The sequence below is a fragment of the Callionymus lyra genome, chromosome 3 (genome assembly GCF_982586985.1).
Source record: "Callionymus lyra chromosome 3, fCalLyr1.hap1.1, whole genome shotgun sequence".
In the NCBI taxonomy this organism is placed as follows: Eukaryota; Metazoa; Chordata; class Actinopteri; order Syngnathiformes; family Callionymidae; genus Callionymus; species Callionymus lyra.
The window spans coordinates 27,672,021-27,689,179 of NC_141820.1; the positions used below are offsets into that span (position 1 = coordinate 27,672,021).

General features: G+C 37.4%; 3 protein-coding genes across 3 annotated transcripts; 1 reads left to right on the plus strand and 2 right to left on the minus strand.

Moving 5' to 3' along the window:
• Positions 1–225: 225 nt before the first annotated feature.
• On the minus strand, positions 226–1,371 carry LOC148084267 (E3 ubiquitin/ISG15 ligase TRIM25-like). Its single transcript, XM_087786064.1, has one exon. The coding sequence runs from the start codon at positions 1,369–1,371 to the stop codon at positions 226–228; it is 1,146 nt and encodes a 381-aa protein (XP_087642190.1).
• Positions 1,372–3,170: 1,799 nt separating this feature from the next.
• Positions 3,171–6,025, plus strand: LOC148084268 (amine sulfotransferase-like). Its single transcript, XM_087785884.1, has 6 exons — positions 3,171–3,312; positions 3,379–3,584; positions 4,900–5,026; positions 5,088–5,182; positions 5,331–5,502; positions 5,825–6,025. Exons 1-6 carry the CDS (start codon positions 3,171–3,173, stop codon positions 5,929–5,931), a joined length of 849 nt encoding a protein of 282 aa, XP_087642010.1. The 3' UTR covers positions 5,932–6,025.
• A 1,827-nt stretch (positions 6,026–7,852) lies between these two features.
• LOC148084269 (beta-2-microglobulin-like) lies at positions 7,853–10,563 on the minus strand. Its single transcript, XM_087787368.1, has 4 exons — positions 10,416–10,563; positions 9,086–9,355; positions 8,316–8,348; positions 7,853–8,238 (listed from the first exon to the last, which is right to left on the minus strand). Exons 1-3 carry the CDS (start codon positions 10,477–10,479, stop codon positions 8,335–8,337), a joined length of 348 nt encoding a protein of 115 aa, XP_087643494.1. The 5' UTR covers positions 10,480–10,563; the 3' UTR covers positions 7,853–8,238; positions 8,316–8,334.
• Between the last annotated feature and the right edge of the window lie 6,596 nt (positions 10,564–17,159).

Here is a 17,159-nt window from a genome sequence, read left to right on the forward strand (position 1 = left end):
GATGCCGATTTCCACACCCATAATTAACATTAAATCGATGAGAAAACAAATCCAAACCAATTCATTTAAGTAACTTAATGAAGTTATTTGAACAGACGCTGATCAACACCTGAAGAACACAAACTAATCAGACGCAGCGCAATAACATAATAGTCCAGCGGAGAAAAGGCCAGAATGATCCCACAAAAAGAAAACTGATTTCTGGTGTTTGTCAATCCAAGCAGGTCAGAAAGAGGTTTGATGAGAAGTGTAGTTGATGAATGGAAGAAGGGGAGAAGAGTCGAGGTCGAGAGTCAGGGAGATGTTTGCCCAGGTGTCCCTGAGGAAGTCTCGTAGTTCATCTCTGCTCGCGGCCACAGCTGCTGCCACGTCCTGAAAGGAGCAGTGAGGATTGATGTTGGTCTCAGATGAGACGTGGTCTTCAGGGGTTGCTGGAATGGAGGAGAAGTTCTGGAGGAAGAGAGTGTGGTTGTCAGTTTGAGACAGCTTCTCCAGCTGGACATCTTGCTTCCTGAGCTCGGTGATCTCCTGCTCCAGCTTCTTCTGAAGCGCCCTGATGCAACTAACTTCGGTCTTCTGCCTGGATCTGATCTGCTGCTCCACAGAGGACAATCTCGTCTGGATGCTCTGGATCAGCTGTTGGAGGATCTCCTGAGTGTCCTGCACACTCTCATCAGCAGAGACGATGACTTTCTCCTCCTTCCCCCTCAGCAGCTTCACGTCTCTCTCTTTGTACCGGATGCTCTCCTGCAGCTTCTCTCGTCTCTGCTTCACCTCCGTCTCTCTCTCACCTCTCGCTGCTGCAGCTGAGACCGTGTTGTGACCCTTGTGTTGGTCCATGGTGCAGAGAGAACAGATGACCTGCTGGTCTGTGTGACAAAAGATCTTCATCACCTCATCGTGGTTGGAGCAGATGTTCTCCTGCAGCTGCTTGGACGGCTCCACCAGCTTGTGTCTCCTGAAGGCCAGGTTCTTTAGATGAGGCTGTAGGTGTCGGTCGCAGTATGATACCAGACACACCAGGCAGGACTTTAGAGCCTTCTTCCTCCTTCCGGTGCAGAAGTCGCAGGCGACATCTTCAGGTCCGGCGTAGCAGTTGTCTGCAGGTGTCGCTTCTAGTCCAGTCTTCTTCAGCTCCTCCACTAAATCTGCTAGCACGATGTTCTTCTCCACAAGAGGTCTCAGTGTGAAGACTTTCATGCACTGAGGACAGTTGTAGGTGTTTCTCTCCGCTTCACTGTCCCAGCAGTTGTTGATACAGTTCATGCAGTAGCTGTGTCCACATGGGGTCGTGACCGGGTCGCTCAGAAGGTCCAGACAGATGGGACAGGAGATGGCTTCTCTCTGCAGCTGAACTGTCGTGTGCTCCATTTCACGGCTCAGTGAGGAATGACTGACTTAGGCAAGATATACCACAGTGTCTTATGACCGAATTCCAACACACATTTTCTAACTGTAATTTAGATTATTGTGATTCTTATCAACGATCAGCAGCTGAACTTTAAACTGCCATTTTTTAACACGCTGATGAGATAGAGAGAGAATAAACCTTATAGCTTCAAAGAAGTCGTAAAACAATTTGAAAGAGCCTAGTGGAAGGAAAACACTAGAGGCGCTAGTGAATGCTAGATGTAGAGAATAAGCCAGAGTGAAGAAGACTGTACTGCATGCTACATACTACTGCTAGATACTAAGTTCCACCTGTTGATCCATCTGCCTTTGAGTAAAGTGGATGAAGTAAGTTACCGACTCCTTTCTACAACAATACAACACAATGCCAAAACCAATATTTTTTTTTAGTTCTTCAAACTGTCATGAGCTTCTTAATGGGCCTTGAGGGACCCAAAGCGCTACACCAAGATCCATACTCACATCCGAAGAAACAAACGTTGGGTTCTCCAATGAATAAAATCTGGCAAAGATTCTGATCACATCATTGGTTATTAACAACAATTACAAAGAGCTATCTGTCTCCCTCCCATTGATCTGAGATGTTACGAAACAAAGAGAACTTTTCGTACCCAGATTCATCAAATTTATAGCAATACTCATTTCATGATGGTTTTGTTTGTGAGTGATTTAGTAATTTATACTGTTTAAAGGGCAACTAATGTCAAACTCAATTTTCCTCTCCAAGATGCAGTAAGTCTCTCATAATGACGCTATTTTAAGGTTATTACTTTATAAAATTCTCCCCTGTCTGAAATCTCGGCAAACAAGATATCACATAATCACATATACAAAAAAAGGAATTTGTTTCTGTCTTTGTACATTGCTATTATGTGTAAATTGTTTCTGGTTGGCAAATTGGATCATATGAAGAAATGAAAGAAAAATGTTTAAAGTCTCTTGCCAGTTTCCACATGATTTGTCTCCCTGTCTATGTTCAGCTTGGTCAGTCTCTATCTTTAAATAAGGGATTATTAAACTCAATAATATTACCCTTAATAATTTCTTGGATTCCATTCTCCTATACATGCATATTTTGGACCAATGGCATGTCTATCAAGCCATTAAATCTCTAATCTATAATCCATTACAACGAAGACCGATGTATTTGCCCTACCCTTGTAAACCATTTTTACAACTCTCTCTTGGTGCGAAGGGCCACACAGTCTACAACAAGGGAAAACAAAAAAACCTGCTTTTGCATTGTACTTTCAATTTGTTCCATTTGTAAGTAACTTTGTCCATGTTATGTTCAATCAGTTTTAAAAGTATGTTTTGGGAGCTGAGGCTGTTTTATTATTTATTTCTAAAACATATTTTTGACTTAAATAATGCTTTGGAGTAATTGAATGTTTGCCCTGATTTCCGGCTTGTCGTGACATCGTACATCACTTTTTCCTCCTTTAAAGACAGTTCAAATAAAAATACATTCATCAGGCATATCTGGTTCCAACAGACACAGTGAAAGTTTAGGTTTTCATTATTGAAGTGTCTGTATTTTCAGGAATTTAAATTGTGTTGTATTTCTGTTCTCATGGGGGGTTTCAACACTCATTTTTCATGCATTGAATTTAAACCACCCATGAAAGCACCACCATTCAATGCAAATATGTTTAACAAGCACTGCAGCTGACCTTCGAACTCCCCCTGCTCACCGGAAACAATCTAAAGTCCGCCATTGATAAGCGAAGCAGTTTACATCACAACTCTTTGGTCTCAACATGGAGCCGATCTCAGAGAAGCTTTCCAAATACAAGAACTTTAATTTTGTCACCGGCCGCACTACAAAGGAATACATCGACGAACTGCAGACGTTTGAGGTGCGTGAAGATGATGTCTACCTGGTGACGTACCCCAAATCTGGTGAGTTTCGTGGGATCTGTGATGCATCATGTACAAATTTAACTGTGTGGTGTTGTATCGATATAGGCACAATCTGGACTCAGCAGATTATAATCACCATCCACAAACTGGACGGAGGAGTCGCTGAATATACAAACAACTTTGAGACCATGCCGTGGCTGGAGTACATGGAGGAGAGGGAACATTACTCCCTGCGTCCGTCTCCGAGGCTCTTCAGCTCTCACCTCACTCCCGTGCTCATGCCACCGGGCCTCAAAGACAAAAGAGTGAAGGTCAGAAAAAAAAAGAATCCCTTTCGGACTTTTACTTTCCTTCTTGTTCTTTACAAATTCATATTTATTTCACTACACTATTTTAGAGCCAAGAAATGAGTGATCTCATTTAGTAATATTGTCTGTATCCTTTTATAACAAACTAAGGGGTTGGGCCAAAGGGGTCACCTTGACCCAGAGATAACGCGAGGGTTAATAATTACACACAGTAACACTGATGTATTGGTGCCACTTGCTCAGACTCATTCAACAGACATTCAACTGATGGTAAGAAACTGATGGCCTGCCTCCACTTTTGGCAAACAAGACTATTTTTAGTTGTTGTTATATTCTACACCTACCAACATTACGTTTCTCTCTAAAACGGTTTTAAAGACATCAAACGTTTATGGCCTAAAACTACCTAAGAATACTCATATGAGTTATTTAAGTAAGAGATTCTGACAACTAAGCTAAACTTTAACTTTAATGTTACATAGACATGTTTTCTCTGTGAAGAAGAGAGTTTTATTGTGTTACTGTTTTAAATAAATTGTGTAATTATATATTTCCTGACTTTAGTGAAGAACACAGATATGGTTATTTTGTCTTCATCTATTTTATGTATGGTGTTATTTTTTATTTCCACACAGTTTTTTTTCTGTGAAGAACTCGGAGAGGGTTATTTGGTCATGTGTAGCCCCCATCAGAGGAGGGGAAGCCATCAATAAGAACTGCCAAAATAATCACATAAACAAGCAAAATTATTTTTCTTTTGTCTTTTTTCCTTTATTGAGAAAGCAGGAAATCCATCCATTACCTTTTAAAATGTAATGAATTTAACTGTGGTAATTTAAAGAGCATCAAAACTAGATCACCTCTAAAAAGCGTAGATATTCTGTTTAGACCTTCTGTTAAAGGGCCATTGTTTGAGGTATCCCTTGTGTTGTCTCTGTGCTATACAAATAAAAATGACTTACTTATTTACTTACTTACTTACTTACTATTCTGTCTGTCTGTCTCTTATGTGAAAGCTAAAATGTTAAACCAAAACCATTGAGGCATTGATAAGTGATTTATTTCTAGGCTGCACAATGTGCTGTTAATCACAGACGAGCTATTATGAGAAGATGTAACAAGTAACAACTCGGGAATATTCTGTTTAGACCTCCTGTTAAAGGGCCATTGTTTGAGGTATCCCTTGTGTTGTCTCTGGGTCAAGATTGGTGTTTTTGGGGACTTTGGGTCACCTTGACCCTGAGATAACACAAGGCTTAAGGGGAGACAAAAAAAATGGTTTCCGTGCTGAAACATTTTTGAATTATCTTCATTTTAGGTCATTTATGTGATGCGAAACCCCAAAGACAACATTGTCTCCTTCTACCACTTCAGCCAAGTGATGAGCGTGTTGGACAATCCTGAGAGCTTCAACGTCTTCTTTGAAGAATTCTTGGAAGGAAACGGTAAGATTGAGTTTAATGAAAGGCGAAAGTCAGTTCTAGCATCTTGTCTGGAATCCGACAGTTTTGTGCGGATCCTGGTTTGACCACGTCGAGGCCTGGCACAAGCAGAAGGACAACTACAACATCCTGTTCTTGACCTACGAGGAGATGATTCTGGTACATGACTCAAACTCTGATGTATTCTATGTTTGATCTACATCTTTATATGTGCACTTTGTCATCCCTTGAACTTTGTTTCATCTCTGAAATCTGAGCAAAGTTAAAATGATTCAAACAACTTAACTACTTTTTTGCTCTTATCCAGGACTTGGAAGCAGCTGTGAGGAAGATCTGTAAGTTCTTGGGGAAAACCCTGAGTGAGGCCCAGATCCAACAGGTGGTGCACCTGTCTACGTTCAAGAACATGAAGAAAGACGAGAAAGCAAACTACCAACATTTCCCTAAAGAACAGATGAAAGGAGACTTCATGCGCAAAGGTGACACCTGCAGTGGTTTGAGAAATTCCTCATTAGATTCACAAGCTTGCTGGCAAGCTCTTCAGATGGATCAACACAAAGAACTATACATAAATACTCACTCAAAAATGGATTCTAACAAATATTTGACATGAAATGTTTTAATTTTAAATATATTTCATGTAATTTTACGAGGTAATTCTATGCGAACAGCCAAATTAAATCAGATAATGTTAAAGTCTACTCAATTAAAGTATGCATTGACTGTCACAAGAAATTACTTGTGACATTGTTATTATTACCCAGGTCAAGATTTTCTGACACCCTTGTCTTTCTCCCTCAGGTAAAATCAGCGACTGGAAAAACACTCTTACGGTCGCCCAAAGTGAACAAATTGATCGGATTTTCCAGGAGAGACTCGGAGATCTGTCGGAGTTCATCTGGGAGTGAATCTGCTAACATAGCTCATGACATGAACAAATGGATTTAACTGGCGACAAAAGGCATGATGGGAAATTAAAGATACAGTAGTTACTACCACAATAGTAAATATTGTTTAAAAAATATGTGATGTTTCATTAGAACAGTTGTTCAAAACAAAGCCATCCAGTGTAGTCTGAAAATAATGACATTGCTTCATGAAGCTTCATCGGCCCATCACTACTATTTTCCTTTGTTGTTCTGTTTTAATAAATCATGATATCATTTGTAAACTGATGGCGCCACCTACTGACCTCTATACATCATGACACTGCTTCATGAAGCTTGATCAGACCATCTCCACTTTCTGGACTGTGTCCCATTTCCTGTCTTTCTAAAACTTGATATCAGTTATTGAAAAGATCTCACGCGCAGATTGACAGATTATTATCACGTCTAACAGCATTATCTTTCCACCCCTTTCATTTGGTGTTTTATCAACTGGCTCATCATTAATGGACCCGCCAAACAAGTTCAACGCACCTGCAATGGAACGTTTGTCTTTTGGCGGCTCCACCTGTTGATGGAAGAAATTCTGGCAAGAGTACGTTTGGATTTCAGCCAAGTTCGAGAGATTTCTGTAGCATATGTGACCAAAGTACAGAGAGTTATTCAGAACAAGACATTTGTTCTAACATGTGGAACACAGTCATGTCAGCGTTCATATTCAGGTCATGTGTTCGTACTGTAACCAAAGTCAGAAAGATATTTGTAATGCTTGATATATTGTCTTTACTATGGACATACAGCATTGCTATATAACGTTTTTGTTAAACAGATTTTACTTTTTTTTTCTTAGCTAAACTACTCCCCCTGCTGTTCCCAAAATGAGGACATAATTTCTCTGTTATCACAACGTATTTATTGACTTGATTTATTACTTGTTTATTACAACTGCGCACAGATATGGTGTCAAAGTGAAGGGGTTTTCTGTTTTTGCGAAACTGTGATTATATGATTAAAGTTACATTAATGAAAAGGACATTTGAGCTAAATCTCACCCTTTAAACACCTGTAAAATGATTTATTACAATCATTTTCCATCCTTTATGAGTCAGTTACAGTGTTGGTCTTCGCGTGACTCTGAAAACGATAATGGGATGGATGGCATAGCTTAATAATAAGAGACATTATTTTCAGGAACGGGCTAACTAAACATTGAAAAATAGTTTGTTTACATTCTTACATAATTAACAACCGAGAGGTTATTTTGAAGTATGTATTGCATCAGTTTCTATCTATGTTTTGTCTAGACAAGAAGATATTATAGATATAAATCAGAATTTTTTCACATAGATATTACAGACCATAATTTTTTTGAGGCGATATAATTTTTATCTAAGTTGTAAGAGTGTAAAAAACACTTGACTCGACCCCAAATAGAATCAAGGTTTACAACAAATCTACTCCAGGTAGTAGTTTCACTACATGGTCACTCTATAACCATCTATCTATCTGTCTGTCAGTCTATCTATCTATCAATCTATCATGTAATTAAAAAAAATCTTATAGACATTTTAAACTTACATTCTTATTTTGCTATTGCCAGAATACATACAATTTTGTTGCATAATTATCCATCATTTATCATTATCATTTCATATATAGGTAAAAATAATTGCATGTCTCCAATGTCTAACATGAAACACTATAACAAATATTGCATTTAATATTGTATTTCTAGCTTAATTATCTTGGATTATTAGTTTAAATAAGCCTATTAAATCGCCAAATGGTCTTTAAAATGGGTCTTGATCTACATAAATGCATTGACGTTGATCATGAATGTACACATTTTTTTAACCAAATAGTCGGGGATTGACGGGACTGCAACGCAGACAAGCAGTGGAAAACAGGGGTTAGGCTCCTAAAGAAAGAGGACAACAAATGATTAAAGTGTAAAGAGACTTTATTACTGGTCAAATCAATGAACTTTGCCCTTTGGCAGATTTAATAGACACTAAAAGTTGATGCCGATTTCCACACCCATAATTAACATTAAATCGATGACAAAACAAATCCAAACCAATTCATTTAAGTAACTTAATGAAGTTATTTGAACAGACGCTGATCAACACCTGAAGAACACAAACTAATCAGACGCAGCGCAATAACATAATAGTCCAGCCGAGAAAAGGCCAGAATGATCCCACAAAAAGAAAACTGATTTCTGGTGTTTGTCAATCCAAGCAGGTCAGAAAGAGGTTTGATGAGAAGTGTAGTTGATGAATGGAAGACGGGGAGAAGAGTTGAGGTCCCGGCCTGGGTCACTCTAACCTGTCAGAGCACAAAGTAAATAAATGACAGAAAAATCTTCTGTACGTCAGAAATGGAACATTCAAGGCATCACTCACCACCGTGGCATCATGACAGCTACATTTTGGAATCTGTTTGAAAAGCAAAGAAACTCACAATGAAAAATGATATTCCTATAAAATAAAGATGAATCCATATATTGATTCGAAACAACCAGCAACGTGAAGCTAAATGAATGTACCTGAAGAAGCAGCACCTTAATCACAACCATATATCAGTACTAGTGGTTTAGGTACAAAATATGACATCTTTACAGGCACTCCGGATTCCTCCCACCGTCAAAAAACACACAGAGGTTAATTGGGAACTTGGGGAAATTTACCGTCGGTATGAGTGTAATGCGTGAATAATTGTATGTCTTTGTGTGCCCTGGCATCCTGTCCAGTGTGTCCCCGCCTCCCACCCAAAATAACTGGGATAGGCTCCATCCTCCCGTGTCAGAAAATGAATGAATAAATAAACGTTTTATTTTATTTAACTTATAATGTCATAACAATTTCAAAGACAAAGATGGTGAAGAATGAAAGCTAAGTTTTAATTGGGGAAAAAAAAGATAGCAAACGTATAATATTTTTCAAATGAAATGCTTGAAATAACTAAGATAGAGGGTAAGTCTCGAATAATTACCCTATTGACATATGTCTCTTTTGGTACATTTAATCTCAAATAAATTCAATTTCATAAAACTGGGAAAATCTTAACAAAATTGATTAGAAATGAACAAAATAAAAAAGGTCTCAAGAGAATATCCTTTAAACTTAACGCTACATGATTTAAATTATTTGAATGACTAACAACTCCAACTCACCCCACTCAAAGGGTTTGGCCCTGTTCATGTGAGTGACCTCACAGCTGTATTTTTCACCGCTCTCTGGGGTGAAGGCGGCGTTGTAGGACAGGTGGAACTGCCAATTCTTGCCAAAAGCCAGGTCACTTGGCTCGGATGGAATCTCCACCCCGTCCCTCAGTAGGCGGATGTTGATGTCGGGTGGGTGGAAGTCGGTCACCTGACAGATGAGCCTGTTGCTCTTACCAAACATTCCCGGGTCCAAACTGTACACGCTCACCTTGGGTGAACCTGAGGAGGAGATTTATTATATTTTCTTTAGTACACTGTAAATAACATCATCGGTGTTACCATCTTTTTATTATTCTCTCCACCTGTTTTGTTCACAAAATGATGATGTCATTAAATTTTTCATTTGCCAATTAATAATTTTCAATACTAAAACGAACTATAAAACACTAATAAGTCTCAATGTTCTTCTGAATTTATAGCGTCTCACACACGCACACACACACGCGCAGTATCTGGTTTTCCATCATAATTTCGATGATATTTTATAGAATAAAAAAATTACAAAATAAAAATCGATAATAAAAGCAAATAGTTTCCGTTTGTAAATTAGACTTTTTCTGTTACTACATATACATTCACTTCGTCGTTATGTAAGTTGCGTCATGAAAATACTTGTTATATTTGAACTTTTTTTTTTTACATAAACTATAAGTCTGATATAAGTCTTCAACAAGGATATGTTAAAATTCATGATCACTTTTAAAACATTTGAATCATGGTGTATGGAGCTCCTAATGTTTGCTCGAGTCTTCAAACTACGCACTTGGAAAAGCTGACCCGTGCCACGTGATCTCACACCTTATTTAACCTAAATGTTCTGGGGGCTTCTTTCTTAAGGTTTATTATTCAAATCAAAACATTTTTTGTAATATTCTGCTGTTATGTTTGTCTGCAAACTGCAAGAATATCAATAACGCGACATCCTTCAAATACAAGGGGTTAGAACAAAAAGTGGAACAACAGAAGCAAAACGTAATAATACTTTTTTTTTTACTCGTTTAAGTCTCTTATCTTTAATAAATATCCATCAGAGGGATGTTTTTTTTCTGATCCTTAAACACACTCTTCCACCATTTTATTCCCAAGTGAAAGTGAAAGTGGAGAATTCGAGCAACCTCCATTTTACCAACAGATCCCTTCCCCGTTTTTGTTGATTAAATAATTCACACAAGCTTTTCTTTGTTGTACAAACAAGAAAAAAAAACGTTTACTAAGATTAAAGATCGGTGCGTTTATCGGGGAAAATGTTTCAATAAAGTGTTGAAAAACTTCTACTCACTGTATTTAGCGTCGACCATGCACAGGATGGCAAGAAATGCCCCCAAATTCACAATCGGATGCATGTTTCTGGCTGGATTTGTTCGATCGAAGATGCTCAAGTGCAGAGATGCTGTTGTCGCTCCGATGTCAGCTTCACTCTAGCCCTGCTGCCGGAGAGAGCAGGAAGAAAGTTGAAAAGTCCCTCCCCTCTCACGTCATACAATGACGTCATAGTTTAGAAGACAAAACCGTAAATACAAAATATCTATGTGTGGTTTAAAGTGAAAAAAGTTGCAGATTAATTGGCGACAATAGTCCTTTTCAAAGAGTTTACTTGAACTGAAGTGTATTAAGTGTATATTATGGTATTAACTCCAACTAAAATCTTCTCTAGTTCTTGAATTAGGACTTTTTACTTTACTTTTATGAGTATTTCTTTCTCATCAAAATAACTTTCGAAAATGTTTTATATCAGTTTTTCTATTTTAATGAAAGGTTTTTCAAATAAATGATTGGCATAGTTGGGTTTATTTATTTATTTTTTCTTGGTTTTCTGATACTTGCTTTGTTTTAACGTGTTTGGCTTTTCAATCTCTTTTTGCTTGACGACCCCTCCCAATACTAATATAGATAATGTGGCCCCCAGGGAAATGTAATTGCCCACCCCTGTATTAGACATTAAACATCAAACAGTTCATGTATGCGCCTTGAGCACTGTTATAAACGTTAGTTTACTTGTTCCATTTTAGATTTACGGAAAAAAAGTTCTTATCTTGGAAATGGAAGATGTGGTACGGCAGGGGTGGGCAATTAAAATTCTTCAAGGGCCACATTCAATTCTGTGAATGTTGTTAGGGGCCGTCAAGCAAAAAGAAAGACGAAAGAATCCCTAAAAAAAAAGACATTCGTCATTAGGCCATGACCTTTATTAAGCTAAATAAGCTGCAATTGTATTCTTGTATAGATTCATTTTTTTCAAAACATTTCTTCAAATAAATTAAAAAAAAATAAAATTGAGGGATTAATTTATACAAAAGAAAATTACACACAAAAAGGAGGGAAGTGTTATGTGAAAATGTAAATTAATAATAGATACAAAATACATTTGTCATACTTTGACATTACGAGGGCCGCATAAATAAAGTCAAAGGGCCGCATGTGGCCGCACTTTGCCAAGGTCTGTGTTACGGGGTGTAACATTTCACCTTAGGATGACTGCAGCTAGCTCTGCTAGCAACTAACTAAGATAGCAAGTATTAAAACCCAAATCTTTATTGTAACAGGTGGAGAGACGAAGACAACCTTCCCACCGAGACCAAATACTTGTGACAGAGGTCAGAAGAAAACTATGAATCTTGTCATCCAATAGTCGGAGCTCACAATTGTGGGGGAAGCAATAGAAAGCACAGGCTTCTTTTAAGGGTACATCAGCATCTTTGAGACATTCAGACAAGGTGTCCTTCTCTGATCTGGCTTCTCTAGATGTAAAGCAGCACGTGTTCTTCTTTGAATTACGTTGATGGAGGCCTTATCATTTGAGCGGTTTACACGTCTAATTTAATCGCACTTGGTCTGCTGGACAGAATACAACTAAAATAATAAATTATATATGTATTCGATTTTATGAAAAAGGACATTTTGGTAGTAACTCATTTTATATTTAATAAAAAATGTATAATGTATTTTTTTTCCTACAAAAAATGAAATGTGAACTATTTTCATATTTCTACTTTCTCAATTCTCACTTTCATGTTACGTATAGCAACTTCTATATAGTTTAAATATTTATTTCTGTGTCTCATCATACCTTCATTTTCTCATGTAGCATACACAAGATAAGTAAGTAAGTAATATTTATTTATATAGCGCTTTTCGAGACCAGGATCACAAAGCGCTTAAACAATCAAAACAATACTCAAAAAAGTACATACTTTAAAGATCAAGATAATACTGAGAACAACACAGGAGTTCGAGAAATTCAAGGAAAAGCCTGAACAAATAGAAACGTCTTAAGATGTTTCTTAAAGGAGTCAGTAGACTCCATCAAGCGCAAAGAGAGAGGAAGATTGTTCCAAAGCTTAGGAGCAACAGCCTGAAAAGATTTCTCTCCTCTGGTCCTGAACCAAACCATTGCAACAATTTGCTCCTATTTACTCATGGAAATAATACAATCAATATTAAGTAAATGTTAATGTGACTGTACTTCAGTTTGTTGAGTTAGCGAACTTTTTCATGCTGACAAACACCAACGTTCTCTTTCATTTTCTTCTGGTCAAACTCTCAGCACAGAAGAACCGGTTTGTTGGGAGCAAATGGAACAATTGTGGACACGTAATTTGGTTTTCCCCTGGGCGGTGTCTGACATTTATGGTTTCACTTTAAAACAGCAGTGTTGTTGAACTTGTCTTATGATCAAAAATGGCGGTGATTCTATTGTTTACAGACAAGTAGGAAGTGTCTCTCAAAATGGCACCCAAATGTGATTAGTTTTCTTTATAAAAACGTTTAAAGATCTATTCCGTCTGAGTAATGTGGATGTATACATTTGAAATAAATCAAAACTCGTCATGTCAAGTTAAAAAAAAATGTATTAAGTATTTTCATGACTATCCAGAATTTTGATTCTGGTTGTAAAGAGTGTGGTCTGTACTGCCCCCTGTGGATAGAGCGTGAAAGTGCAATTCGGCTTCTCGGCCTTCTTTCTCAAGCGTCACTTTTAAAAAGTACTCAGTACAGACTAGTGCAGGGGTCGGGAACCTATGGCTCGCGAGCCAGGTGTGGCTCTTTTGATGATTGCATCTGGCTCGCAGATTTCGGCTTTTCAGATAAAACATAAAATATTATCACTTGTTTCAGGGGTGGGCAATACGCAATAGCAATTGCCCACCCCTCGCAATAGCTTCGCGATCGACCGGTGTAGGTACAATTTCGGTCCCCCCTACAATATTAGGTACAATTTCGGTCCCCCCTACAATATTAGGTACAATTTCGGTCCCCCCTACAATATCGGTCCCCCCACTTCCTACGTGATGACGTCACACGCGTCACATGCGAACGTCTCTTTAAAATATTTTTTATGGGTTAAAGAAACGTCAACAGAACGTTTACATGATACTTTTAACCACACATGAAACATTTATATTGACAAAAAGACGATCTTCGTCAACATAATCACTTTCCGTTCTTTCATTTCCTGGTCTGACGACACACGTGACTTTGAGACCAACGGAAGGGTCCGCGCTACATGTGACGAAGCCGCTGATTGGCTGAAGCTGTTTTACTAATAATAAAGCACAACTGTATAATGAAATAAAAATCATTCGAGTTCCGAAATAATTCGCTTTTCAAAAAAAAAAAAGTTAGAATATTCCCCTTTCAATAACTCGTCTGTAGTTCGATTATAAACACCTCAGTAATTATTTAGGTTTCGATTTTTTTTAAATCAATTATTAAATGTACATATGCCCACTTTATTGAACGAGTCATTTTTTTTAATTGTCATATTTGTATAATGTATGCACTACAAAAGAAATCGTGTTTTTTTAACACTACTGGCAATAAACATTTTCTAATTTTCACACTATTGAGATTTGTTCTCTTCATAATACTGTTGGAATATAATATATATATATATATATATATATATATATATACCGCGGTCATCCACTCCAACCTTGTCCGACTTTGAGGCACCAGGCCCGGCCACCCTCCGAGCCTTTTCACTCCCTCTCCTGTTATGGTGCCTCCCTATTAACCTCTAGGTGGTTGCGCTCGTGACATCAAAAAGAACACTTTTTTCAGAGCAGTCATATATATATATATATATATATATATATATATATATATATATATATATATATATATATAATAACCCTCCTATATTGCTTTTTGTTCTCAATTGTAAACGGGCTTGTAGAACAATGAAACATGTTTAGGCTGATTATTCCAGTTGCATAATACGTACAATTCTACAGTTAAGTCTGTTTATTTACACTGCAACACAAACAAATGACAGAAACAATGATAAAATGACAACAACATTTAATAATTACGGCCTTTCAGTATATTCATTAGCATGTGGCCTCTAGGTCACAACACTCAACAAACAGTAATAAACTGTCTGACCACCAATGGTTCATAAAACGACCAAAACACGACACTTCCGTCGCTCCAACACAAAGAGTGTGTAACGGGTCGTTTATTCGCCTCTTCAAGTCAAAGAAAATACAAGCTTTCAATTCAATTCAATTTTATTTAAAGTGTCTTATCATTACAACATTATCTCAAGACACTTCACAGTTGAAGTAAGACTATAGTTAATTAAGGAAAAATAGATCCAGCAATTCAACAAAGAGCAAGAAGCGAAACACTGTACAGTGAGCAATGGCGAGGAAAAAAATCCTTTTAGAAGGCAGAAACCTCGAGCGGAACCAGACTCATTGTTGACGGCCTGCCGCTTTGACCGGCTGGGAGGAATGATGGGGGGGTAGACAGATGGATAAGGAGAGGAGTGAGGGAAATTATAGTGAGAAAAAAAAGAGGACAGTGTAGGAGAGTCCATGGAGGTGCTGATCAATTTTTCCTTAATTAACTATAGTCTTACTTCAACTGTGAAGTGTCTTGAGATAATGTTGTAATGATAAGACACTTTAAATAAAATTGAATTGAAAGCTTGTATTTTCTTTGACTTGAAGAGGCGAATAAACGACCCGTTACACACTCTTTGTGTTGGAGCGACGGAAGTGTCGTGTTTTGGTCGTTTTATGAACCATTGGTGGTCAGACAGTTTATTAGTGTTGAGTGTTGTGACCTGGAGGCCACATGCTCATGAATATACTGAAAGGCCGTAATTATTAAATGTTGTCATTTTATCATTTTTTCTGTCATTTGTTTGTGTTGCAGTGTAAATAAACAGACTTAACTGTTGAATTGTACGTATTATGCAACTGGAATAATCAGCCTAAACATGTTTCATTGTTCTACAAGCCCGTTTACAATTGAGAACAAAAAGCAATATAGGAGGGTTATTATATTATATATATATATATATATATATATGACTGCTCTGAAAAAAGTGTTCTTTTTGATGTCACGAGCGCAACCACCTAGAGGTTAATAGGGAGGCACCATAACAGGAGAGGGAGTGAAAAGGCTCGGAGGGTGGCCAGGCCTGGTGCCTCAAAGTCGGACAAGGTTGGAGTGGATGACCGCGGTATATATATATATATATATATATATATATATATATATTATATTCCAACAGTATTATGAAGAGAACAAATCTCAATAGTGTGAAAATTAGAAAATGTTTATTGCCAGTAGTGTTAAAAAAACACGATTTTTTTTGTAGTGCATACATTATACAAATATGACAATTTAAAAAAATGACTAGTTCAATAAAGTGGGCATATGTACATTTAATAATTGATTTAATTGATTTTAAAAAAATCGAAACCTAAATAATTACTGAGGTGTTTATGATCCGAACTACAGACAAGTTATTGAAAGGGGAATATTCTAACTTTTTTTTTTTTGAAAAGCGAATTATTTCGGAACTCTAATGATTTTTATTTCATTATACAGTTGTGCTTTATTATTAGTAAAACAGCTTCAGCCAATCAGCGGCTTCGTCACATGTAGCGCGGACCCTTCCGTTGGTCTCAAAGTCACGTGTGTCGTCAGACCAGGAAATGAAAGAACGGAAAGTGATTATGTTGACGAATATCGTCCTTTTGTCAATATAAATGTTTCATGTGTGGTAAAAAGTATCATGTAAACGTTCTGTTGACGTTTCTTTAACCCATAAAAAATATTTTAAAGAGACGTTCGCATATGACGCGTGTGACGTCATCACGTAGGAAGTGGGGGGGACCGATATTGTAGGGGGGGACCGAAATTGTACCTACACCGGTCGATCGCGAAGCTGTTGCGAGTAGATCGCGTGATTTAATAAAATATGATATAAGAAAATAGTAAAGAGAGCTCTGATTGGCTGCTGTGCATATTAATCAAATGGTTATTGTGCCGATTGGTTGAAAATTTGATTGAAATACACAGCAGCCAATCAGAGCTCCCGCCTCTTCCACTGAACGCACGGAAAAGATCATATGAATCGAGAATAAAAAGAGCAAAAGGTGCGACAGTCATTTTACGCAATTCAGAAAAACGATATAGAATTATAAGCTTGTTTTTTTTAAATAATATATCGAACAAAATAATGCGCGTTTGATCGCTTCAGGTTCTTCTCTACGAGAGTCACAGAAACATGACGTCAGGTCCATCAAAGTTAAGCTGCAGGTTTCAATGAAAGCGCAACAAATGCTGGTTTTCCTTTTGTGATCGCGTCCTTAAAACACACTTGCATTAATACACCATCACATGATGACTATTTGTAAATTACCTTTATCTCACGAATGTAATAAGAATACGCTCAAACCCAAACACATTAAACAGGTGCAGGTGAGCCACACATTCTAATGACGTCAGAGACGATCAGACAAAGCGATGATGATGTGAAGTTACTGATTTATTTATTTATTTAACAGTTTTATTCTCGTTAAACTTCATCTGAAATGTAATTAATCCACTTGTGTGATTCATATCAGACATGTTTAAAATTAACAAATATAAACTGTTAGTTTGAATTCATGTTTTCATTTGTTTTTGTTTTTTCATGATCACAGAAATGGAGAAATTTTAGTCTTGTGCTTCATTTAAATATGATGGACATATTGAAATGGAGGCATGGAAAGGGATGAACCCG